Consider the following 25938-nt stretch of genomic DNA (forward strand, 5'->3'; position numbering starts at 1 on the left):
GGAGAGAGTGACATGCAGACAAATTAACATATATACAGTAGACAGCCAATGAGCATTTGCTGCATGATTCAGAGGACTCACACCATGTTGATGTTGGGCAGAAAACCTACACAACACTGTAAGCCAATTATGCTTCAATTAAAAGTAAATATATATGCATTTTTAAAAAGACCCAAACTCCCCAGTGGCTTTCAGGGGAAGATTTTTAAAGACAGGTAAGGAAAGGGGGTTGTGACATATGTGATCAGCTCATGGACATTCTTCTGATTGGTTGGTGATGAGATAATCAGCAGTCAACATCATCAAGCTTCTGATTCCAACCAGTCTGGGATCTATGTGCTTATGGGCAGCATACAGTTAACTTCTTCCACCTGGTGGAGGTTTTTATATTTTCAAAACAGCTCAAAGGACGTGGCTCAAAATAAAATCTGTGGCCCCTGAGGAGTGCTGAAGGTCCTTAACTTTTATGGCTAAACTTGCTATTTTGCTTTATTTTGTGTTTTTCCTTTTTTTTTTTTTTTTTTTTTGCATTTTTTCACTTCTATGATTAAATTTACTCTTTGGAACTCGGGGAAGGCCTAGGAAGCTAAAGTTTCTCTATAGACAGGAGACAAGTGGAGGGCGTGGTGCAGGGGAGTCTCTTCCAGGAAGGTCCCGTGTGATCCTGCTTGGTTTCACATGGTTTCTCTTTGAAGGCAGAGACAAAAGGAATTCTTTACAGATGACTTGTGATGGTCTTTCAAATTGTCATGAAACTTCAGGACAGAGATGGATGTACAGCTGTTAATGTACCAAGATTGGCAAGATGGCAGAGGTGAGAGGGAAGTAGATTCTATAATAGGAGGCAGCTAGATTCATTTCATCTGAAACCCACCCATTGTTTTTAAAGTACAGTAAACTCTGGGGCTTCCCCAGGAGCTTAGTGGTAAAGAATACACTTGCAATCCAGGAGCCAAAGGAAACGCAGGTTTGATCTCTGGGTTGGGAAGATCCTTTGGAGAAGGAAATGGCAACCCACTCCAGTATTCTTGTCTGTAGAATCCCATGGACAGAGGAGCGTACAGGTGCTACAGTCAATGGGGCCTCAAAGAGTCAGACACGACTGAAGCGACTTAGTGTGAGTTTACGCACAGTAAACTCTGGCCTTCCCAGGTGGGAAGCCTGCTACTGCTGCTGCTGAGTCGCTTCAGTCGTATCCGACTCTGTGCGACCCTGTAGATGGCAGCCCACCAGGCTCCCCCGTCCCTGGGATTCTCCAGGCAAGAACACTGGAGTGGGTTGCCATGTCCTTTTCCAATGCATGAAAGTGAAAAGTGAAAGTGAAGTCACTCAGTCGTGTCCGACTCCCAGCGACCCCATGGACTGCAGCCCACCAGGCTCCTCCATCCATGGGATTTTCCAGGCAAGAGTACTGGAGTGGGGAGCCATGGCCTTCTCCGGTGGGAAGCCTGGGAAGTGGTAAAGAATCCACTTGCCAAGCAGGAGAAGTGGATTTAATCCCTGGGTCAGGAAGATCCCCTGCAGAAGGAAATGGCAACCCACTTCAGTACTCTTGCCTGGGAAATCCCATGGACAGAGGAGCCTGGTGGGCTACAGTCCACGGGGTCGCAAAGAGCCAGGTACAACTAAGCAACTAAACAGCAGAGCAGTAAACAGTGTTAAAGAGAGGTTTGCCAGGACGACTGGAGAAGGTGCATTGGGATGCACTTCCTGCCTGTTGGAGATTGTGCTGTGTTTATGCAAGCTGCCTCGCCTACATGTCTTTTTAAAATGAATAAGTCATTAGTAACATATCTATAATTGATGTATGTGTATACAACAACATCATCCATTTTTTGGTTTTCCTGCTTTCTGATATTTACATTAAAAAGAACACCATGAAAAAGAAGTCATACTCCTTATAACAAGTTTCTTTGCTCTCATGCTGACTCCTTCTAGCATGAAGCCAGATGCCCACGGTTGAGAAACCACCCCTCCTATCTTGTGGCAGGTGGTGTTGGAGTGTTTCCCCAAGCACCTCCTAAATGCTGATAACTTGGGGCAGCTGGACAAAGCACAGTGAACACAGATCAAAATTTGAATCCCCACAATCTTGTCCTGGCCACAGTGGAGAATAGCTATCCTGCCTGCAGACTCTTCATTTTCTTAGGCTTGAGTTTTGCATTGGTGGTTCAGCAGTGAAGAATCTGCCTACAGTGCAGGAGATGCAGGTTCAATCCCTGGGTTGGGAAGATCCCCTGGAGGAGGGCATGGCAACCCACTCCAGTATTCTTGCCTGGGAAATCCCATGGACAGAGGAGCCTGGCAGGCTATAGTCCCTGGGGTTGCAACGAGTCGGACATGTCTAAGTAACTAACATTTTTGCATTTATTAGTTAAGGGTTTTGAACTCAAACACTGGTCAGATTCCGCACCCCCCACCAACTCTCAAGTTTTAGGGTCTAGGATTCTTTTTGTACATCCTGCAAGCTGGCATTGGGCTTGTTTGTCCTGGAAGTGAGGTTGTGTGTCTTGACTACTTGGAGATTAGGAAATGATTTAGGTGGGGGCTGAGCAACTTTCTAAAAGCAAGTCTTTGAAAGCAGCAGGTTTATAGCCAGTGTAATGGTGCCATTGAAGCTTAAACTACCCTACAAATAAGGAAAGTTTAGATGATGATGACTAATCCAGGCATTGAAGAGAAATTGTCACATGCCTCAAATGTTAGCAGAGTTGCTCTAAAGCAGCCATGAATTTGCATACTAACAAAGTGAAGCATCGTTTGCTCATTATTAGCCTGTGAGGTGAGAGCAGGAAGATGGTATTATGCAAACACATTGATTCCTTTCTCCGTTTTCTCTCAGGGTTTTCCAGGAAACACAAATGCAGACAGCGTGGTACACTACAGACTCCAGCCGACCTTCGAAGCCAGATTCCTGCGCTTCCTCCCCTTAACCTGGAGCCCCAAAGGCAGGATTGGGATGCGGATTGAAGTGTATGGATGTGCCTACAGTGAGTGGTGCTTATTCCTCAAATGAAGTTCTTGATGGAGTGTTGTGTTCTAAACACCAAACTGAAAATGGAACTTGACTTTTTCAGCCTTTTAAATATCTGTGCAGGCAGAGCTGGTTTTATGGAAAGTCTTGATAATATTACAGTTATTTTAAGGTTGAATTTAGAGGAGGACTGGAAATGAGCCTTAAAATCTTAGATTCTCAGAGGTTAGATGAGTACCTGTTATATAGTGGGCACTTCATAAAATGAACAGAGCTCAAATCAAGAGCAGTTATATTTATTGTGATTGATGGTTCTGTCTTCTGCCGCTGGGAACACAGGTGAGAACAGCTGTCCCCGTGTTCCCTGCTCCCCATGGGGACTCACTTTCCTCTCTACTTGCGTCGCTGTGGGAACTTCTTTTGAACATCACTTATGTTTTATGTCTTCTGGCTTTTCCCCACTGACAATGAAAGAAAAGATGCTGGCAGTCAATCTGAGCATAAAGACAAATGTAAAAGCGTTCCATGAAATACATGGGGGATCAAATCTACAGCTGCCATTTCGAAGGTCTAGAATATACTGGTATTTTGTAAGTGAACACAAAAATGAAAAAATTAATTTAAAATATAATCTTCTAGAAAACTGGAAGAGTGACCTGAAGAATAAGTTGGCTGGGAACATGTTGGGGTTTTTGTCACACTTCATTCTGTCCCTGATCAGAAGATTAACTCTGTAGAGAAGTGTGACCATAAGATATACCACACACAGGGTATTTAATATGTCAGATCCGACCTCCTACAACATTTTCTCATTCAACTCCCACTCTAACCAAATGAATTCAGTATAGTAGTAACCTCAATGCTTCAGAAAAGAAAGAAACCAAACCTTTGAGAAATTAGATGTTTGTGAGAGCTATTACATATTGCATCTAAGATTTAAAACTGTCTTTTTTCCTCATTTTGTGTTCACGACTACCATACTATTCAGACATTGATTTCTTTATTCCCTCACTTGTCATATGTGAATTTATTTATCTGCAGAGAACTGGATTGTATGTGGGGGACGCTTCTGAGATTATTTATTTCTTTGTCAGGAGTTTATGAGAAGTCATAAAATTGTACAAAGCAAATATAACATATTGTAACATGATCATGGGGCATGGGGAATAGAGGGTTGGGTTGGAAAAGGAAACTTTTTGACATTCAGTTTTCAAGCTAAAGGTCGTGGGCAGTGAGACAGGGGTAGGGATGGTGCTTATAAGACGAAACGACATATATAAACTGGAGGAGTAGGAATTTAGTGTTCTTGTGGTGCAGGGATGGATGTGGGCATGAGTTGTGGAACAGTGGAGAGATCAGTTCCACTTTGATAACCCCCCACAGACAGTGGGTGGCTCTGGAGCCGAGGCTCACCCACGCCACCCATCCCACACTCAAGGGTCACCTTTAGCCTCTGTTCCATACCCCTTCCTGATGGCATGTTTTGTTTGACTCTGCTTCCTAACCCCGCCTCACTCTCTAGTGTTTATGAGTCCTGGACCATTCAGCATAGATGGTGCTGGGTTGCCTCCCTCTTTCTGCTGATCATTTCCTTCCATCCTTTTGGTTCTGGGGCCTGTCAGTGTGCTCACTGCTGGGATGGCCATGACGCCTGATATTTAGAGTTTCTCTTTGATCCCATGAAATTAATGTCTCCTTCTCCCATTACTCTGGAAGCAACTTCAGGTTTACTGACTTCAAAGCAGAACATGCTCTTTGATGGGGCTTTGCCGTTAGCTTGATGTTCTTGGTGAGGAGCTACTACTCCAGTTTCTTGGGTTGGAGGTCAGTACCAGGAAGATCAAAGCTGCGTGTCTGCTGCCTGGAGGGGCCAGTTGACTGTACAGTTGTCATGGAACCTGCCTGCATCCTAAATTCAGCAAACACGAACTGTTGGGCACAAGGGACTCCTAGCGTAAAAATGCAAACAGGAAATAATCATCACTTGTAAAACAACACAAAATATATATCTCAATATTAGTGGCTCTATTTTGTCTTCATTCTTATTATTAATAATGATTCAAGTGTAGCACTTTGCATTTTTATTTTTGGCAGTAATTTAATGTGATTTGGTTTATAGCTCAAAGTGATAATTATTCTCTTTTTTCATGTGTGCTTCCTCTGCCCTGTTGTTAGTGAGAGAATGTCCAGATTGGTTATCTCTTTTCAGTTTCATCTGTTTACATTCCATTTACAGTGATATTTACTATTCCTATAAACACTGCATATTTTCATGGCTTCTTGGTTTGGCATATATATTTTCACTAACTGAAAAGCCCTCTCCCCATTTATAGAGTAAAAGTGGAAAGTGTCAGGTCTTCTTAGAGTCCCTACTGATCTACCCACCAAGGCCAGGGCCTGGCATGGGATTCTTCACTTTCCCCTGCCCCCCCCCGCCGCCTCTAGCATTCACATCCATTCAGTGTTAACATTTCCTATGTACTTGTTCTAAGCTCTATATTCTACCCAAAATTGGTCACTGAGCTTTCATCCCATTTCATGTTTTCAACAACATTTACATACAGTCTGACCAATTCCAAGTTGACATCCTTGATACAGGTCTCTGAAGCCCCACACATCTGGATGCTGCTGCTGCTAAGTCGCTCAGTTGTGTCCCACTCTGTGTGACCCCATGGACTGCAGCCCACCAGGCTCCTCCCTCCCTGGGATTCTCCAGGCAAGAACACTGGAGTGGGTTGCCATTTCCTTCTCTAATGCATGAAAGTGAAAAGTGAAAGTGAAGTTGCTCAGTTGTGCCCGACTCTTAGGGACCCCATGGACTGCAGCCCACCAGGCTCCTCTGTCCATGGGATTTTCCAGGCAAGAGTACTGGAGTGGGGTGCCGTTGCCTTCTCCACAGACGTCTGGATAATTCCCGCAGTTTCGCCATCATTTCCTCAGTGAAGCTGTTGGTCGTCTTCTGAGTCTCTCCTGCCATTGGCTCTGACTCCACGTGTTCATAGTCAGTGTCATTCTCAAGTGCTTCCTTGTACTGCGTCGTATCAGCCCCACGATTGTGATGTGATTTTATATTGCTTCCTTGTACTGCGTCGTATCAGCCCCACGATTGTGATGTGATTTTATATTCATCACTGTGTTTATTGTTGGAGTGAGAGAGGGAAGAAAGGAAGAGAGGAGAGGAGGGGAGAAAAAATGAGGGACACAGTTCATGAATTCAGAAATGTCGACTAGATAGGCACAGAATGGGGACCCCCATCGGGGTCTATAGTCATCCATGTGGCACTTCCGTCCTTTGTCAAATCATGCATTGAAAGTCAAATGGGTTAAGAGGGAAGAGAAGAGGGGACTAGAACATGTTCTTGCCTGTTTTAAAACCTTGTGTTTATTTTACTTAAAAAAAAAATACGTTGATTGTTGCAGTGAAAAATGTTCTATGTAACAACCGCACCATGTGTCAATGTTTATAAACCTGTTCTTAATGTTTTATAAAAATAAAAAGTGTCTCTTTTGTAATATTTAGCGAGAATGTTGAGAGAAAAGTCTGCATATGGAACTTCCTTCTGGTAAGCACTGGTTCTACTCGAAGTAGACTTCAGTTTAGAAAATGCATTAATATGAATAGAGGAACATAGGATGAAAGGATAAGTAGTCACCATGACAAATAAAAACTCTGGAAGTTATTAATGACCTGTAGTCATATGAGAGAATGCTGATCTGTATTATCCATTACAATTATGGAAAAAGCAGAAAAAATTCAAACTAGATTAGAAACAGTACTAATTCAGTACATGTTTACAAAACTTTTACCCCATGCAAGCCACCCTGCTGAATAAAGTGAATAAGGCACAATCTTTGCTCCCCAGATACTAAGGAGGGGGTAGATGTGAAGGGAAATGCCTGTTCTTTGTAGATCAGCTAAATTTGGGCGTGGACTTCTCATTCTCAATTTGTGTCCCAGTATATAGATTCCCTGGAGAAGGGAAAGGCTACCCACTCCACTATTCTGGCCCGGAGAATTGCATGGACTGTATAGCCCATGGGCCTCAAAGAGTCAGACATGACTGAGCGACTTTCACTTCACATAAATAGAAGATGGGGCTTCCTTATTGGCTTAGTGGTAAAGAATCTGCCTGCAATGCCAGAGATGCCGGTTTGATCTTTGAATTAGGAAGGGCCCCTGGAGAGGGAAATGGCAACCCACTCTAGTATTCTTGCCTGGAGAATCCCATGGACAGAGGAGCCAGGAGAACTACAGTCCACTGGGTGGCAGAGTCAGACACGACTGGAGTGACTTACCACTGGCAGTCATGATGAAGCCCGTGCCCACTGTGGACTAGACCTGTTTCAGACATTGCGGTACACACTATATAGATATTAAGTTTTTTAGTAACAATATAATTAGTGTTGGTGGAAGAGACTTCTTTATCCTTTTACAGGTAAGGAAACTGAGGCACAGAGAGGCTGAGTAAGTTTTCCACTATGGAACCAATATTCAAATCCTTACAAGACAACTTCACAGATTCTTTCTCTGAGCAGCTGTTCTGTATAATGAAGGGCTGTTTGTGGGACCAGATCCAGAGGCTCTAAATATATGAGCACTAACTTATTCTCCCTACTGATAAAATGGCAAACATGTGTGGGGGTTTCTTTAATAATATTGTTACTGATGCATTTATCAAAATATAGCCTCAGTTAATAAAGCAAATGTTTATAACATGTGACATTGGAGAAACACTTCCTATTTTCAGCTAAATATCACATTTCCCCTACTCTTTTTGGAATGTAGGTTCTGTACTCTTATAATAGAGGGAACTATTGCTTTCTGTTTCAACACATAATGAGTGACTTCTGTGTCAAGGACCCCAATTGTTTAAGTAATTGAATTACACACAAAAGCATTTTATAAATATGAGGATTTCTTGTAAAAGTTAAGTGTGATGCTAAGCGGTAATTTAATGCATTATTTTGGTGTTTTCATTCAAATAAATTTAGTGGATTATTTGTATTAGTTGTGGGCATATAGCATTTGATTTGTTCTTATAGGAGTACAGTAGCAAAAATTTTATGCTTAGTGGGCTGGTGGAAATGAGTTCATCTCAGCATTCATTACCAGTAAGCCCTGAGACATGAAAGTTGACTTCTGCAGGTCATGGCATGATTGGTGATTTGAAGCTCAAGGGAGCCTCTATTTAGTGGAGATTAAACTCAAGGAGGACCACCTAGGGTTCTCCCTCATTCCTACTTGGAGAGCTCATTGCTGCTGACTTACTGAACAAAATACTCTCTATCCCAAAATACGACTATCTGTAAAATTTTTACATTTTTAAATCTATAGCTTTTACAAATCATGTTTCAGTATTTAGTGCTAAATTTTAAAATATACATATGTATTGACTTGCCAAATTGTTTTCTAATATTCAGATTGGTTTATGAATACTTGGTAGTGAATGATATTTTATAAAATAAATTCTGTTTGATGAGGCTTATTATAACTGAGTTTCCAATCTGAATATTCTGTGTGATCATGTGTATTCTTATTTGTTATGTGGACTTACCCGGAGGACTTCTTGGTTAATACTGCAGCCCAGTTTTTGAACCATGGTTGTCCACTTTCCAATGCCTATGTGTAAATTTTGTATAAAGAGTATTTATTCTGTGATAGTTTGATACCTAGATGACCTTGATTCTTTGCATTCTTTCTTTCCAAACACTTTCAACAGAGAAGAGTCTTTGTTTCTCCTATCTCCATCCTAAGCTCTAAGACATTTCCTTGTCACTGTAGTTTCCTAGCAACCCACAGTAAGACATTAGGTATTACAGGTGCAATCTGTTTTTCCATGATAGTAGAAATGAGCAAGTGAGGGAAGAACTGTCAGTTCCAGGAGGGCTGGGCCATATCTGTCCTCGCCTGTTTTGTCCCAGCATCCAGCAGAGTTTGTGATACTTGCATCAATATCAACTGAAAATAATGCTGTGCTTGTGGAATGGGTGGAAATTAGTTTGGGGTTGGGGGATAGTGAAGGTGGAAAGAAGTGGTCTTTTTTTTTTTTTAATTAATTTATTTTTTTTTGTCATACATTGATATGAATCAGCCATAGATTTACACGTATTCCCCATCCCGATCCCCCCTCCCACCTCCCTCTAGAAGTGGTCTTTTAATAAGAAAATTTCGTTATGCCAAAGCAAAATCCTTGCCAAAGTAGAATTTGGACCTATGGAAGGCTGTGTATAGAAACCAGTCTTTTATATTATACACAGAAATATGTAGCCAGGAGCAGAACTATTAACCTATTCTTTACCTCATAAAATATATATTCAAGAATAGAGTATATTGAATTATGTAATAGGAAAGTCAATAAAAATAATGACATTTGTGATTTCCTATATAAAATAGGATTTTTGATTTTTCAATCACAAAAACGTCACAAAATGTCTGGTTGTGAGTTCATTCTTCCTGCGTAACCATCAGCAGCCAGGCCCAGGAATGATCGCTCCGTGGTTCTGCTGAGTGGGGGATGGCAAGCTTCTGTGAAGGATCAGCCAGCAGATGCTTCTGGCTTTGCAGGGCCTTCTACTCTCTGCCGCCTCTTCTTTGTTTTCAAGCTTAATTCTTTTTAAACAAATCTTGAAACATTAGCTCATGGGACTGTACAGTAAGAGGCTGAAGCATGATGTAGGTGGTTTCAGTGAAGGGAAGCTTAAAAGTCTGGATTTCTAAAAGCAGTTTTTGAATTTTATCTCTTTAGTAACCTCTTCAATTGAGCTCAAGTTATTATCATTTAAGATTTTAGTTAAACTGTTGCAAGATACATGATTTTTAAGTGGTTACATATCTGTATTATAATTTAGTCACTTTAGGCTTAAAAAAATCTGTCAAAATACATGTTGAATATGCCTCATAAGATATAATTTGATGACTCACATGTGGGTAATTGTTCTAGAAACCAGTGTTAGTGATCTCTTTAGAAAGAGAGTCAAAACATTAAGAAAAAAGAAACTTTTCAAAGGCACGTTTTTGTGTTTCTATCATATAATACATTTTTCATGACTCCGTTTTGCCTGAGGGGAATATTCTGGAAATATAATGTAGGTGCTTTGGAGCAGTGATTCTCAAAGTATAGGCACAGATCAGCAGTGTCAACATCATAGGGGACTCTTTAGAAGCCCAGATACTCAGGCCCCCCTGCCCAACACACCTGGTCAGTCGGAAACCCTGAGATGGGACCTATCAGTCTGTGTTTAACAAACCCTCCAAGAGATTCTGAGCCCTAGAAGATGAGTATTACTCTTCCAGAACAAAACAGCAAGAGGGAAGATGAGGAAAAACATAATTCAATCAAAATAATCCTGGGAAAATCACTTACAGAAAAAAACTTATTAGCTGACTGCAAAAATAAGCCTTAATTATTAGCATTGTCTTTCAGTGACACATAAACTGTACTGCAAAAATGTGAAAGCATTTAAATTCTTTATTATCAAGTTTTCATTAGTTTATTATTATCTAATACTCTAAGGGACACATTTGAATTTAACAGAATTATATTTTCATTAATCATATTTATTTAATTATGCAACAAAGAATAATTGTTTGATTATATGGCTTAGAGACAGAGTTCAGTGTTTATATATTTCACATTTTGTATGTGAATCAAGAGAAGAGGTGACAAGAATACACAGAAGAACTGTACAAAAAAGATATTCATGACCCAGATAACCACAATGGTGTGATCACTCACCTAGAGCCAGACATCCTGGAATTTGAAGTCAAGTGGGCTTTAGGAAGCACCTCTACAAACAAAGCTAGTGGATGTGATGGTATTCCAGTTGAGCTATTTCAAATCCTAAAGATGATGCTGTGAAAGTGCTGCACTCAATATGCCAGCAAATTTGGAAAACTCAGCAGTGGCCACAGGACTGGAAAAGGTCAGTTTTCACTCCAGTTCCAAAGAAAGGCATTGCCAAAGAATGCTCAAACTACGCCGCAGTTGCACTCATCTCATACGCTCGTAAAGTAATGCTCAAAATTCTCCAAGCTAGGCTTCAACAGTATGTGAACTGTGAACTTCCAGATGTTCAAGCTGGATTTAGAAAAGGCAGAGGAACCAGAGATCAAATTGCTAACATCCATTGGATCACTGAAAAAGCAAGAGAGTTCCAGAAAAACAGCTACTTTTGCTTTATTTACTATGCCAAAGCCTTTGACTGCATGGATCACAACAAACTGGAAAATTCTTAAAGAGATGGGAATACCAGACCACCTGACCTGCCTTCTGAGAAATCTGCATGCAGATCAGGAAGCAACAGTTAGAACTGGACATGGAACAACAGACTGGTTCCAAATTGGGATAAGAGTACATCAAGGCTGTATATTGTCACCCTGCTTATTTAACTTATATACAGAATATCATACGAAATGCCAGACTGGAATAAAGCACAAGCTGGATCAAGATTGCCGGGAGCAATATAAATAACCTCAGGTAAGCAGATGACACCACCCTTATGGCAGAAAGCGCAGAAGAACTAAAGAGCCTCTTGATGAGAGTAAACGAGGAGAGTGAAAAAGTTGGCTTAAAACTCAACATTCAGAAAACTAAGATCACGGCATCTGGTCCCATCACTTCATGGCAAATAGTTGGGGAAACAGTGGAAATGGTGAGAGACTTTATTATTTTGGGCTTCAAAATCACTGCAGCTGGTGACTTCAGCCATGAAATTAAAAGACACTTGCTCCTTGAAAGGAAAGTTATGACCAACATAGACAGCATATTAAAAAGCAGAGTCATTACTTTGCCAACAAAGGTCTGTCTAGTCAACTCTTTGTTTTTTCCAGTAGTCATGTGTGGATGTGAGAGTTGGACTATACAGAAAGCTGAGTGCTGAAGAATTGATGCTTTTGAACTGTGGTGTTGGAAAAGACTCTTGAGAGTCCCTTGGACTGCAAGGAGATCCAACCAGTCCATCCTAAATGAAATCAGTCCTGAATATTCATTGGAAGGACTGATGCTGAAGCTGAAACTCTGATACTTTGGCCACCTGATACGAAGAACTGACTCATCTGAAAAGACCCTGATGCCGGGAAAGATTGCATGTGGGAGAAGGGGATGGCAGAGGGTGAGATAGTTGGATGGCATCCCCGACACGATGGACGTGAGTTTTGACTAAGCTCTGGCATTGGTGATGGACAGGGAAGCCTGGCGTGCTGCAGTCCATGGGGTTGCAAAAAGTTGGTTCAGTTCTGTCCACTGAGTGACTGAACTGAACTGACTGATGTGAATCAAACTTCCGCTTTTTCAAAAGGTACCTGCATAAAATGGATGATTTTTTTTTAAGTTGTGAATATCAAGGGTTTTCTGAAATAGCTAAAGTGAAGTGAAGTCGCTCAGTTGTGTCTGACTCTTTGGGACCCCATGGACTGTAGCCCACCAGGCTCCTCCATCCATGGAATTTTCCAGGCAAGAGTACTGGAGTGGATTGCCATTTCCTTCTCCAGGGGATCTTCCTGACCCAGGGATCGAATGCGGGTCTCCCACATTGCAGGCAGACGCTTTACCATCTGAACCACCAGGGAAGCCCAAAGATTGAAAGAAATGAAAGTTGCTCAGTCATGTTGGACTCTTTGTGACCCCATGTGCTATACAGTCCGGGAGTTCTCCAGGCCTGAATACTGGAGTGGGTAGCCTCTCCCTTCTCCAGGGGACCTTCCCAACCCAGGGATCGAGCCCAGGTTTCCTGCAATGAAGGCAGATTCTTTTCCAGCCGAGCCACAGGGGAAGGCCTGGAAGTAAACCTGAGTGGCATGCAGGCCCACGCACGCCCCAGACACAGCCTGCGTGGCGGCAGCGTGGCGATGACTGGCTGTAGCTGAGCGGTCTTCCCGGTGTGCTGAGGACACCGCACACGACAGGCCTGCCCTTTTGCTGTCACTGGGCCCAAATGCTGTAATAAAAATGCGTCCCTGTTTACTGAGAACCCTTTAGTAGGGTCTGCAGTAGCATTTAGTATATCTGGTGTCTTTTATGGCCAGACAGAAATATATTAAAGTGACTGCTTACGTGAGAAATGTTAAAAGTCAGAGTTTCTGGTTCAGGAATAATTAAGCCATTTACATTGAGTGACACTGATATTTAATTTCTTACCAGTTTGTGAGAACTAGTATAGCTTTTCAGAAAAACAGAAACGTTGAATGATTATTAAATGTACAGGGAGATTTTATTCAGGGGAAATTGACTTTAACTTTCCTCCTCATCTTTGTTATTTACAGGATGGAAATAGGCCAGTAAAAGATAGGAGAAATTGAAATTAATCAACATTTCTAGATGATACATTTTGGGGAAGATGTGAGAAAAAGCAAACAGTGGAGTTTAGATATATCAGATACATTAGATACATTAAACAAGCCAGAGATATGCTATGTATGTATATGTGTGTGTTGACTTACACATTTTAATGAACTGATAAGACTATATTATAATTAGATCACATTTTAATGTCTTCCATTGTAGGATCTGAGATGGTTCATTTTGATGGGAAGAGTTCTTTGCTGTACACATTTAATCATAAATCCATAAATCCAATCAAAGAAGTTATTTCTCTGAAATTTAAAACCAGAGAGAACAATGGGATTCTACTCCACAGAGAAGGACCAAATGACAAACACTTCACCCTGGAGTTAGTTAAAGGAAAACTCATCTTATTCCTTAATTCAGGTAAAAAAAAAAGGTGTTTCGGGAAATACTATTTAGATGAAAGTATCTTTTATGATGAATTTTCCTTCACAGTTAAGCGGCTAATTTAAACCCAGAGTACGTTTGGATGTGAGGGTGATCTGGCTTGGCTGGAAAGGTGCTCCCTTCCTCCCTCATAGTTCCACATGCGTTCCTCCCGAAGCTGAGCCCTTGGTTGAGGAGGACTACCTTCTCCTCTAGAGGAGGGCCGTTCTTTGGTCAAGGGTATATGCATAGCTTTGCTTCTCTGCTAGAACCTCGAAACAAGCCCTCAAGGTCCACTTGCAGGAGAACATAGGGTCGCCAAGCTTCCAAGACTCCAGACACATCCAAAGGAGGCATTCCATGTGGCAGTCTGCCTTTCTTTAAAAAACAAAACAAGCACAAACAAAAACGAACACTTTTGTGAAAGAAAGCAGACCCTATAAATAATTATTCTGAAGACCAGAGCTGCCCAGGCAAATGGACACATGGTCACCTACAGTCGAGCTCTACTGTACATGTCTGATCTTCAGCGTGCTTTTATGTAAAAAGTGTTATTTCTTGATAATCATGTAAGATCAGTAGCAGATGCTCAGTAAACAACCTGATTATATCATGATGACAAGGGTGGCTTATCATAAACTTTTGAAGTAGTCCTATGAATGAAGACCTAGGAAGAAAATATTTTCAAGAAAAATGAAAATTCAGGACATAATAATAATAATAAAACAAGTTAGATAGAAGATGTTACTCAATATCAAAGAAGATTGTATTTAAGATTAAGATAAAAGCAGCGCACCAGTTCTTGGGATAAAAGAATGTAAGGAAAGTGTAACTGATGTGAGAAATGCTAAACCTGAAAGCATTGATCATGGTGTTGAGCTAGACGGAACGGTGCATTTACACTTCCTTCCTTTTCAGGTCATGCTAGCTCGCCCTCGCCTGATGCCCTCATGCTGGGCAGTTTGCTGGATGATGAGCATTGGCATTCTGTTCTCATTGAGCTCCTCAGTACAGACGTCAACTTCACTGTGGACACACACACTCATCATTTTCAGGCGAAAGGAGACTCCAACTATGTGGATCTCGACTATAAGGTGTGAAATGACTTTTTAAGTATTACAGATTTTATCGTTTGATTGCAGCGTAATCTTCTATAGAAAATACTACTACATTGAAAAATGCCCTTTCCTACTAATTCAGAATTCTGATAAAACATTTCCTATGTGTGGTAACTTCACACTGGAAGATACATGCTCAAGCTATTGAGACATTTTATTCCTTACAGATGTTAGTCTTCACATGAGAGTAAACAGTTGTTAAATTTAGGAAATCCATACATGAAGAGCTACCAGTTCAACAAAGAATATTTTTAAATGCATTTGTTCACACAGTTCCTCTGTATTCCATCTGGTGTTTGACTGCAAATATTACCTTCGAGATTTCTTTGTTTTAGGGCAATCCTAAACAGAATTAGCTACCTAGGATAATTTAGAGACGTAATCCACATATATTCTAATCTGAATTTTTTAAGTAACAAGAAAGCCAAATGCACACATCTCAGAATACTGTTTCTTGGGGTTTTTAAACACCTGACGATGTTTGCAGCGTGTTGCCCGTGTGTGTCTGACATACACTGAAATGCGTTGCTTGATCTGCCAGTTCTGCTGAGCACATCTGTCAGAAAACCAGGTTTCAGCATCACGTGGTGTGAGTGGCCTCAGCAGCAGGGGCCAGCTGGCGATCCTGGTCTTGAATGATATTACCAGTGGCTTTGTAATTCTAATCTCTCAGAGTCGTGGCAAAGAGCAGGATCCCATAGTCTAGTTTATAAAGTAGAATATCCTCACAGTAGACTGCCTTGTCATACAAACTGAGATTTACTGTGGGCATAAAGATCAATATTCCCCATCAACAAAAATGACAGAACTATATGAGTAGCAGCAAATTGTAAGAAGGATATTTAATATATTTATGTCAGTGTATTTATTTTTGTGTATATATTTAATGTATTTATCTCAGAGCACTGGGAAATACATATAAAACCTCCTTTGAAATTAGCATGATAATATAAAATAATGCAAGCAGATTTGAGACAATTACCACTATACCTGCTAATCATACATGTTTAGGCAGATAATCAGAAAATCATTAAACAATGTTATTTATGTCATTTTTTTCTTTCTAAGATCAGCTTCGGAGGGATTCCTGGACATGGAAAATCAGTGGCATTCCCACATAAAAACTTTCATGGCTGCTTTGAAAATCTCTATTTTAATGGAGTGGATATCATTGATTTGTCCAAGAAACACAAGCCACAGGTCCTCATCATGGTAAGAAAGTCTATACGCAAGTTCAATAGAAAAGGGAACTGCAGTTTGATTGATTCAGCTTTAAAATATACCTCTTCTGAAGGCAGGGAAGGTACAAATCATGGGTATAGTTATCCCTAGGTATCCTTGGGGAATTGGTTCCAGGACCCCGGAGTTGGAGCAATCCAAGGATGCTCAAGTCCCTTGTATAAAATAGCACAAAAATAAAATAAAATAAAATGGCACAGTATTTGCATATAACCTAGTCATATCCTCCCATATACTTTAAATGGACTCTAGATTATGTATAGTACCTAACGCGATGTAAGTGATAATGTAAATAGTTGTAAATACAATGTAATTGTTATGTGAGTAGTTGCTGGTGCTGGTCAAGTTCAAGTTTTGCTTTTTGGAACTTTCTGAAATTTTTCTTTCTAAATATTTCCCTGGTTGGTTTGTTGTATATGAAGATGCAGAACCTGGGCATACAGAAAGCCTACTGTACTTTTTTAGTTTATGTGTGGTTTCATTTTTATGTGTTTGTGGAAATAGATGAATAGTTTCACAAAAATGTTAAAGTGCAATCATATTAAGGCATTTTAATGCAGTGTTTTTCTTTTCAATTGGTTTCTTCCTTCTTTCTCCATATTCTCCACAGTCCCTCTGTCAAGCTGGGATGTTACTAACATTTGTCCTTCCTTGTTTGGTCCATAGTAATGGAAACCTCTATAGATAGATAGACTCATACTCACACATGTATTTATGAATCTGTATGCTTCCACATTTGACATTGTTTACAAAAAAATATCATTTTGTAAGTTTTTCTCCATCTAGATTTTTTGATTCAACAATGCCTTGTAGGAATTCTTTTCCATTATCAGGAATAGTTCTACATTAGAATGTCTACATCACTATCCATTAGGAAAACATGCCATTATTTATCTAGTCATTTCCTACTCAGGGCATTTGCTTTATCTCATTTTTTTTTTTTTTACCACTATAAGCTGACAGTTGCACATATATGCTCAATACAGGGGCTTCCCTTTTGATGGGGTAAAATTCCAGAAGTAGAATTTCTTGGTCACAAGTTTTATACAGTTTTACATTTCAATAAACGTTGTTGGATTGCTTTCCAAAAAGTTATAGCATGACATTTTCCACAAGCAATGTAATGTTAGAACCTTCCATCACGTCTCAGCCAGCCCTCATATACCCCTGCCAGCTCACGGAACATGAACTAATATCTCTTTGTTACTTTGTGTTTATGGGACTACAGGTGAAGTAAATAATCTTCTCACCTGTTTTTTGTCCATTTGGACTTGCATTTCTGATCGTTGTTCACTCCTATTCTTTTGCTTAATTTTTATTTTATTTCTTTAATTTTTGGTCAATTTACAAGACAGTTTTATATTTGATAGATAACCCTCTGTCATTCATGGTCCATATATTTTTTCAGATTTATCAATCTCATATTAAATATTACATGATATGTTGAGTATATAAATATTTTTACTTATATGTGGTCATTAGGTCTGTATACTTCTTTATAGCTTTGGAATGTCTCTAAAACCCTATAATCTATACATGGTCTCATGGATTTTCCTGTAAGAACTTTTAATTGGTTTTATTTTTTAAATAAAAAAAAACTAAATCTTTGAAATTTTTTTCTTTATGTGATATAAGATTAATTTTTGTATTCTACCTGATAGATATCCATTTGGTCCTACACTATTTAATAACTAACCCATCCTTTATCCCACATAGTTGAATTTCCTTATATACTAAGTTTTACCAGGTGGCTCAGTGGTAAAGAATCCGCCTGCCAATGCAGGAAATGTAGGGGATGAAGGTTCGATAGCTGGGGTGGGAAGATACCTTGGCAGGAGGAAATGGCAATACACTCCAGTATTCTTGCCTAAAAAATCCCATGGACAGAGGAGCCTGGCCAGCTAAGTTCATGGGGTTGAGAAGAATTGAACATGACTACACATCCCGGAGAAGGCAGTGGCACCCACTCCAGTGCTCTTGCCTGGAGAATCCCAGGGATGGGGGAGCCTGGGGGGCTGCAGTCCGTGGGGTCGCGAAGAGTCGGACATGACTGAGCGACCTCACTTTCACTTTTCACTTTTATGCATTGGAGAAGGCAGTGGCACCCACTCCAGTGATCTTGCCTGGAGAATCCCAGGGATGGGGGAGCCTGGAGGGCTGCCGTCTATGCGGTCGCAGAGTCGGACACGACTGAAGCGACTGAGCAGCAGCAGCAGCGGCAGCATACATGCTAGCTTTATTAATATGTAACTACACAATGCATACATGTATTGTGGCTGTATACTCTATATTAATAGGTAACACACACTCTCGGATCTTTTGTGAGCTCCTTATGCCGTTCCACTGCTATGTCTACTCCCACACCAGTAACACACTGATTTGCTCACAGTAACTTTGCTATCTGGTAAGTTAAGTTCTGTCTCACTGGCTTTTTATTTGCCTTATTATTTTTTGGAGAGGAAGAGTAATGTTTGGGTATGTATTGTGCTATCTGAAATCTATAGAAAAGTTTTTAATTTCAGACAAAATTCTTGTAGAGGGTTTAATTGGAATTATATTGAGCTCATCCAAGCACTATGATTAAATATAGTTTGTTTCTGGAGCAGTAGACATATTGTAAGGATTAAAAACATCTTTAAAAACAGAATTATATACAAATATAAACAGCCTGCTAGACAGATCAGATCTTAGGCTGGGTGATGGCCTTGAGTGATTTGGTTTGTAAGAACTTCAGAGAAGAGACCAGCCTACCTGTGGCAGGACCAGCCTGGCCACATTCTTATCTTCAGACATGCAAAAGCACATGCCCTACCTATAGTCAGATGTAGCTATCACCTGAGTGATGCACTTATAATCACATTTACATCATCAAGACAAGCACAAGAAAGTTCCTGGAGTAAGTTATCCTTGGTGCTAGCCTTCACAATGGAGGAAAACATCTATCATCCTCGGTGCTAGCCTTCACAACGGAGGAAAACGTCTACCATCCTTGGTGCTAGCCTTCGCAACGGAGGAAAACCTCTGTCACGCCAGGAGAGGAAACTGTCTCTTTTCTGTTGTATCCCACAGTCAGCACTGTTGCTGTTGTTCAATCACTCAGCCGAGTCTCTTTACGACCCCGTGGACTGCAGCATGCCAGGCTTCCCTGTCCTTCACAATCTCCCAGTTTGCTCAGATTCATGTCCATTGAGTCTATAATGCCATCCAGCCGTCTCCCATCCTCTGTCGCCCACTTCTCCCCCTGCCCTCAGCATCAGGGTCTTGTCCAATGAGTCGGCTCTTCACATCAGGGGGCCAAAGTATCAGCGTTTCATCATCAGTCCTTCCAATGAATATTCAGGGTTGATTTCCTTTAGGATTGACTGGTTTGATCTCCTTGCTGTCCAAGGGACTTTTTAGAGTCTTCTCAAGCCCTATTCAAAAGCATCAATTCTTTGGTGCTGAGCCTTCCTTATGGTCCAGCGCTCACATTGGTAGGTGACTTCTGGAAAGACCGTAACTTGCACACCCAGCATTAAGTCTGGGAAGATGTGGCTCAGGATTCCTTTGCAAATGCTTAGTAGCGGAGATGGACAGTTCCCCAGAGACTCAGAAATAGGTTTGCCCAGCTGAACAGCACTTTTTCTTTTCATTTTTATATTTAGTTATTTTTGGCTGCCCTGGGTCTTCATTGCGCTTTCACCGCTGTGTGTGCACCGGCTTTCTCTAGTTGCGGGGAGCAGGGGCGACTCACTGCATCGCCCGGGCTTCTCGTCTGGTGGCGTCTCTTCTTGCAGAGCGCGGGCTGTTGGGCTCGCAGATTCCACTTGCCTTAGTTGGCTTAGTTGCCTCACGGGATGTGGGATCTTAGCTCCTGGACCAAGAGTCGAACCCACGTCCCCTGCATTGACAGGCAGATTCTTAACTATTGGGCTACCAGGGAAGTCCTTGAACAGTGCTTCAAGGGACCTATAAGGTAAATCTGGATTTAAGTTTGATGGGGAAGCCTCATTTTAAAAATCCTAGATTGCTGAATTGTTGATAGGAAATTCAGTAAGTCTTGGAAAATCTGTTGTCTGTGAAATGGAAGCATTCCAACTGTGCTTTCCTAAAGCCTGTTTGACTGTGTTCACAGGGAAACGTGTCCTTCTCCTGCTCACACACGGAGACTGTCCCCATGACTTTTCTGAGCTCCAGGAGCTACTTGGTGCTGCCAGGCACTCCGGGAGAGGACAAAGTGTCTGTGATCTTTCAATTTCGAACATGGAACAGAGCGGGACTGCTGCTGACCAGTCAGCTTCAGCATAGGTCAGGAGCGCTCATCCTTGTTCTTAGTGATGGAAAACTCAAGCTGAGTCTCTCCCAGCCGGGACATCCAGCCAGGGACATCACAGCAGGTAATAAACGTCCCCCTGAGATAACACATAGGTCTTTGTTGTGACTGTATCTTCTTGCATGTTAACCTAAGATGGGGAGTCTTTAAAATAAATGAATAGCTGGATACATAAGATATTCGTAATCCTAATAGAGAGAACTAGATTGCTTTTTCCTTCGACATAGGTAACTCCAGGCTGTTGGTGTGTCAGTCAATGTGACAGCATAATTATCAAAAAGTTTAGAAATAAATGATCATAAACTTGTGGTTACCAAAGGGGAAGGAGGGAGAGGGATAGATTAGGATTTGGGATTGACAGGTATTCACTACTATTAATAAAAATGGATAAGCATCAAGGACCTACTGTTACAGCACAGGGAAGCTTACTCAGTATTTTGTAATAACCTATAAGGGAAAAGAATATGAAAATGAATATGTATATAGACACGTGTGTATATAAATCACTTTGCTGCACGCTTGAAGCTAACACATTGTAAACCAACTATACTTTAATAAAAAATAATAAAAGAAAAAAATTTATTTATAAGTTTGAGTTAGAACCTAGAAGTAAACTTGAATTACTGGAAGGCATTAGACTGTTCTAAGGAGTCTTAAGAAACCAGATTTCTTTGAACTGTTTTTTAAACCTGTATACATGTTAATTTTCAAAATATTATAAGTTACTTTTCTTTCTTGTGTCTGAGCATCGCTTCCTGTGTTCCTACTCATTTCTGGTGAGGCTGCTTCTAAGTGGGTGAATGTTCTGTAGTTTTCTGAGAAGAACCTATTTATTTCCAGACTCACTTCTGAGTCGTGTTATTTTTGAGCTTTGGGGACTGCTTTACATTTAAAACTGATAAAATTTAAACCTAGGTGGACTCATGGCATGTTATTCCTTGAAGACTTAATGTGGAAGGCCTGCCTTGTCGGATCTATGGTTATCAGTTTGAGACTGAAAAGCTAGGAATGAAGACTAAATTTTCCTTTCCTTTTATAAATTAAAAAAAAATTTATGTGACAATCAGCATGCAATGAACTGAGTTGACAGTGTCAATTCAGATTCAGCCAATTGCTTAAATCTTGGCTCAGCGGTAAACTATCTGCCTGCAATGCAGGGGGCACAGGTGACGTGGGTTCAATCCCTGGGTCAGGAAGATCCCCTGGTGGAGGAAATGACACCCCACTCCAGTATTCTTGCCTGGCAGGCTTCAGTCCATAGCGTTGCAAAGAGTCAGACATGATGGAAGCAACTTAGCATGCACGCATAATTTACATGTAATATGAGCCAAAAGAGATAGCTTTTTAGTGTTGTTTATGTGGGTACACACTGCCCTTCCCCCAGCACACATATATGTCAGGTATTGAATTTTTTGTAAGCCGGCACTGACACAACATATAAATATTTTATTGCACCAATTTTAAAGGTTTTACAGTGTAATGTGCCATTTTTTCAGAAGCAAACTGAAGGTAAATTTCTCGTGATGCTTGCTTCTTGCTTTAGCAGCATTTGAAGGGGAATCTTTAATGCAGTTGAAGTAGATGGAAAATAAGACAGGCTGTAAAATTTTTTTCACTATAAATGTTGTATCAAGTACCCAAATGTGTACCAAATTGAAACTTAAATTTCATTAAATGATATTGGAAAGGCATCTTGTATCCTATTTCCAGATTGGAGATAATTTTTCCTAATAGTTATCTCTTGATAGTTCTGAAGAGCTGGGAAAATGCACCAGAAGTGTAGATTCTGGTGTGTGTGTGTTCCTGGGGCAGGGCTAAGGAAGTGGGTCATAGAAACAGAGAAAAAGTGGGAGCAATAAAGGAAAAGGAAAAGGAAAAGGCGAATGTCTGTACTCACCCTTTATAAGAAAAGACACAAGTCTACCCTTTGCCAAGTTGTGTGTAGTGCTATGGTCATTATCCTCTGCTATTAGGATAAATTATTTGGTTTATGAGGTGGGCTGTGAGAGGACTCCTCTCCCATGCATGTTTCCAGGCCTGCCTTTGATAAGCAGCCCACTTGTTCTCATGAAGCCTCAGAGTCTTCATCTTTAAAATGACACTAGTAGGGGTTATGGTGAGAACGCAGGGATATAACATATCTAAACCCTTGGCACCATAGTGTCGATCAGTAATAACACAACAACCATTAGTTATCAATATTTCAACACTAGCACTACACCCAAGATTGAGGCCTTTAGAGGGATTGGAAGGGTGTGGTAGAATTAGCATCATATTTATAGTTGCACAAATCAAAAGTCCAAAATCTATTTTCTGGTCTCCATCCATCCTTTGACAATTGTGTTGCCTGGGAAACAGACTGTCCTTTCACCAGAAGTGGGCTGACTTGAAATCGCACAGAAGAAAAACAAAGGATGAGATTTATAATGGAGAGAAGGAGACAATGCATATAAATGCCTGCATTTTATTTTTAAATTATAATGGCCAATTTTTACTAAGAACAGTCTTGTATCACATAGACGGATGACATCTACTACAAATTCAAGATATTCTGGAGTGCTTTCTGCAAACTCTCCTGTGAAATATCTCAGTGTGTTAGATCAGCAGTCCCAGCCTTTTTTGGCACCAGGGACTGTTTTGTGGAAGACGGTGTTTCCACAGACCCGATGGGGAGGATGGTTTTGAGATGATTCAAGTGCATTACATTTATTGTGCACTTTATTTCTACTGTTATTACATCAACTCCACCTCAGATCATCAAGCATTAGATCCCAGAGATTGGGGACCCCTGTGCTAGATAGAGAAAGAGAGAGAGAGAGAGGATGAGACAGAGAGAGAGGGAAGGAAAAGGTGGTCGGGTGAGAGAGAGAAAGGAAATATTTCACAAAATCAAACTAGGTTTTAATGACATATTTTAAGTGAATATAGTTATTATACTGACAGGTATATGATATAACAATTAAGAGAAACCCCAAATGATAAGGCTGAAAAGAACATGTAGAGAATTTTTTTTTCCTGGTTCATCCTCTTTAGCTCTAAGATTACAGAACTTCTTTCAAAACTTTATTTCAGGTTCAGTTTCGTAATATATGTTTTAAGTGTCTAACTTGACTCCTCCATAGTCTAGTTTTCAACTTTTCTCATGATTTTTCATGAACGAGTGTTGAATCTTTGAAAACGTCTCTGACTTCACCAATAAAAAACAAAAGGCAGGAGTGCATCACTTTTACTGTCTGCACATGGTGGTCTTAACTAGTGACTTTAAAGCTGTCCCCTTCCTGAAAGTGAAAACGTTTTGGGATGCATTATAACTAATATTTAACAGCATGAGAAAAACAAAACTTTAGCTGCTTCACAGCAGGATCTTTGACCTTCTGGGTCATCCTGGAAACATCTCCGGCTCAAGTGGATCTGACATGTGTGCTAAGTCATGTCCGACTCCTTGTGACCCTATGGACTGTAGCCCACCAGGCTCCTCTGTGCTTGGGATTCTCCAGGCAAAGATACTGGAATGAGTTGCCATTTGCTTCTCCAGGAAACAGTGGTTTGGAGTGGATATTGGAGTGGATTGCCATTACTTCCTCCAGGTGATCTTCCTGACCCAGGGATCAAACCAGTGTCACCTAAATTCCAACATTCCCAGCAGACTATTGCTGAGCCACAGGGGAAGCCCCCACTAGATCTTGGTGGTGGTAGTTTAGTTCCTAAGTTGTGTCCAGCTCTTGCGACCCCATGGACTGTAGCCTGCCAGGCTCCTCTGTCCATGGGATTCTCCAGGCAAAAATACCAGAGTGGGTTGCCATTTCCTTCTCCAGGGGATCTTACCCACCCAGGAATTGAACCCAGGTCTCCTGCATTGCAGGCAGATTCTTTATCAACTGAGCTATGAGGGACGCCCCAAGTGACTCTTGAGTCCAAGTTATTAATGAGAGATCCAGCAGGGAAAAAAAAAAAAAGCTGGTTTGAAGAGCATTTGAAGGACATGGATTTACATGGTCACATGGGTTGTAAATACCAAAATGTGACATGAATTAGATAGGACTGGTTAACTTTTTACCAGAAATATGCACTTATTTTGGGGGGGGGGTTGACTAAAATCCCCACTATTCTCTAGCACAACTTCTAATTTGTATGATAGACTTCTAAATTTACAGAGCTGTAAAGAGTCTGTACCTTTAACATTCGTAAAATGTGTTAGTTAAATATATGGGTACAAACCAGAAAATGCTCAGATTGGAGTCATTCAGGCTCACTTGTACGCTCAGTCAGTTAGATCAGTCGCTCAGCCGTGTCCGATTCTGCCACCCCATGGACTACAGCATGCCAGGCTTTCCTATTCATCGCCACCTCCTGGAGCCTACTCAAATTCATGTCCATACCATCGGTAATGCCATCCAACCATCTCATCCTGTCTTCCCCTTCACCTCCTGCCTTCCATCTTTCCCAGCATCAGGGTCTTTTCCAATGAGTCAGTTCTTTGCTTCAGGTAGTCAAAGTATTGGCGTTTCAGCTTCAGCATCAGTCTTTCCAATGAATATTCAGGACTGATCTCCTTTAGGATTCAGTGGTTGGATCTCCTTGCAGTCCAAGGGACTCTCAAGAGTCTTCTCCAACACCACAGTTCAAGGGCATCAGTTCTTTGGCTCTCAGCTTTCTTTATAGTGCAACTCTCACATCCGTACATAACTGCTGGAAAAATCGTAGCTTTGACTAGACGGACCTTTGTTGGCAAAGTGATGTCTCTGCTTTTTAATATGGTATCTAGGTTTGTCACAGCTTTTCTTCCAAGGAGAAAACATCTTTTAATTTCATGGCTGCAGTTATCATCTGCAGTGATTTGGGAGCCCCCAAAAATAAAGTCTCCTACTGTTTCCATTGTTTCCCCATCTATTTGCCATGAAGTGATGGGACTGGATGCCATGATCTTTGTTTTCTGAATCTTGAGTTTTAAGACAAGTTTTTCACTCTCTCTTTCACTTTCATCAAGAGACTCTTTAGTTCTTCTTCACTTTCTGCCATAAGGGTGGTGTCATCTGCATATCTGAGGTTATTGATATTTCTCCCAGCAATCTTGATTCCAGCTTGTGCTTCTTCCAGCCCAGCATTTCTCATGATGTACTCTGCATATAAGTTAAATAAGCAGGGTGACAATATACAGCCTTGATGTACTCCTTTCCCAATTTGGAATCAGTCTGTTGTTCCATGCCCAGTTCTAACTGTTGCTTCCTGATCTGCATACAGATTTCTCAGGAGGCAGGTCGGGTGGTCTGGTATTCCCATCTCTTTAAGAATTTTCCACAATTGTGATTCACACAGTCAAAGGCTTTGGCATAATCAATAAAGCAGAAGTAGATGTTTTTCTGGACCTCTCTTGCTTTTTCAATGATCCAGCAGATGTTGGCAATCTGATTTCTGGTTCCTCTGCTTTTTCTAAATCCAGCTTGAACATCTGGAAGTTCACGGTTCACGTATTGCTGAAGCCTGGCTTAGAGAATTTTGAGCATTACTCTACTGGCGTGTGAGATGAGTGCAATTGTGTGGTAGTTTGAACATTCTTTGGCATTGCCTTTCTTTGGGATTGGAATG

General features: G+C 40.9%; 1 protein-coding gene across 1 annotated transcript in view; it reads left to right on the top strand.

Moving 5' to 3' along the window:
• The window catches only part of LOC122686232 (contactin-associated protein-like 3), a 226773-nt gene that overhangs the window by 101777 nt on the left and 99058 nt on the right, over window positions 1–25938 (top strand). Inside the window, exons 4-8 of the mRNA XM_043891408.1 lie at window positions 2843–2990; window positions 13477–13680; window positions 14602–14777; window positions 15870–16013; window positions 20155–20416. Of these exons, the coding sequence (XP_043747343.1) occupies window positions 2843–2990; window positions 13477–13680; window positions 14602–14777; window positions 15870–16013; window positions 20155–20416 (934 nt within the window). The remainder of the gene's footprint in view (window positions 1–2842; window positions 2991–13476; window positions 13681–14601; window positions 14778–15869; window positions 16014–20154; window positions 20417–25938) is intronic.

The sequence above is a fragment of the Cervus elaphus genome, chromosome 29 (genome assembly GCF_910594005.1).
Source record: "Cervus elaphus chromosome 29, mCerEla1.1, whole genome shotgun sequence".
Classification (NCBI taxonomy): Eukaryota; Metazoa; Chordata; class Mammalia; order Artiodactyla; family Cervidae; genus Cervus; species Cervus elaphus.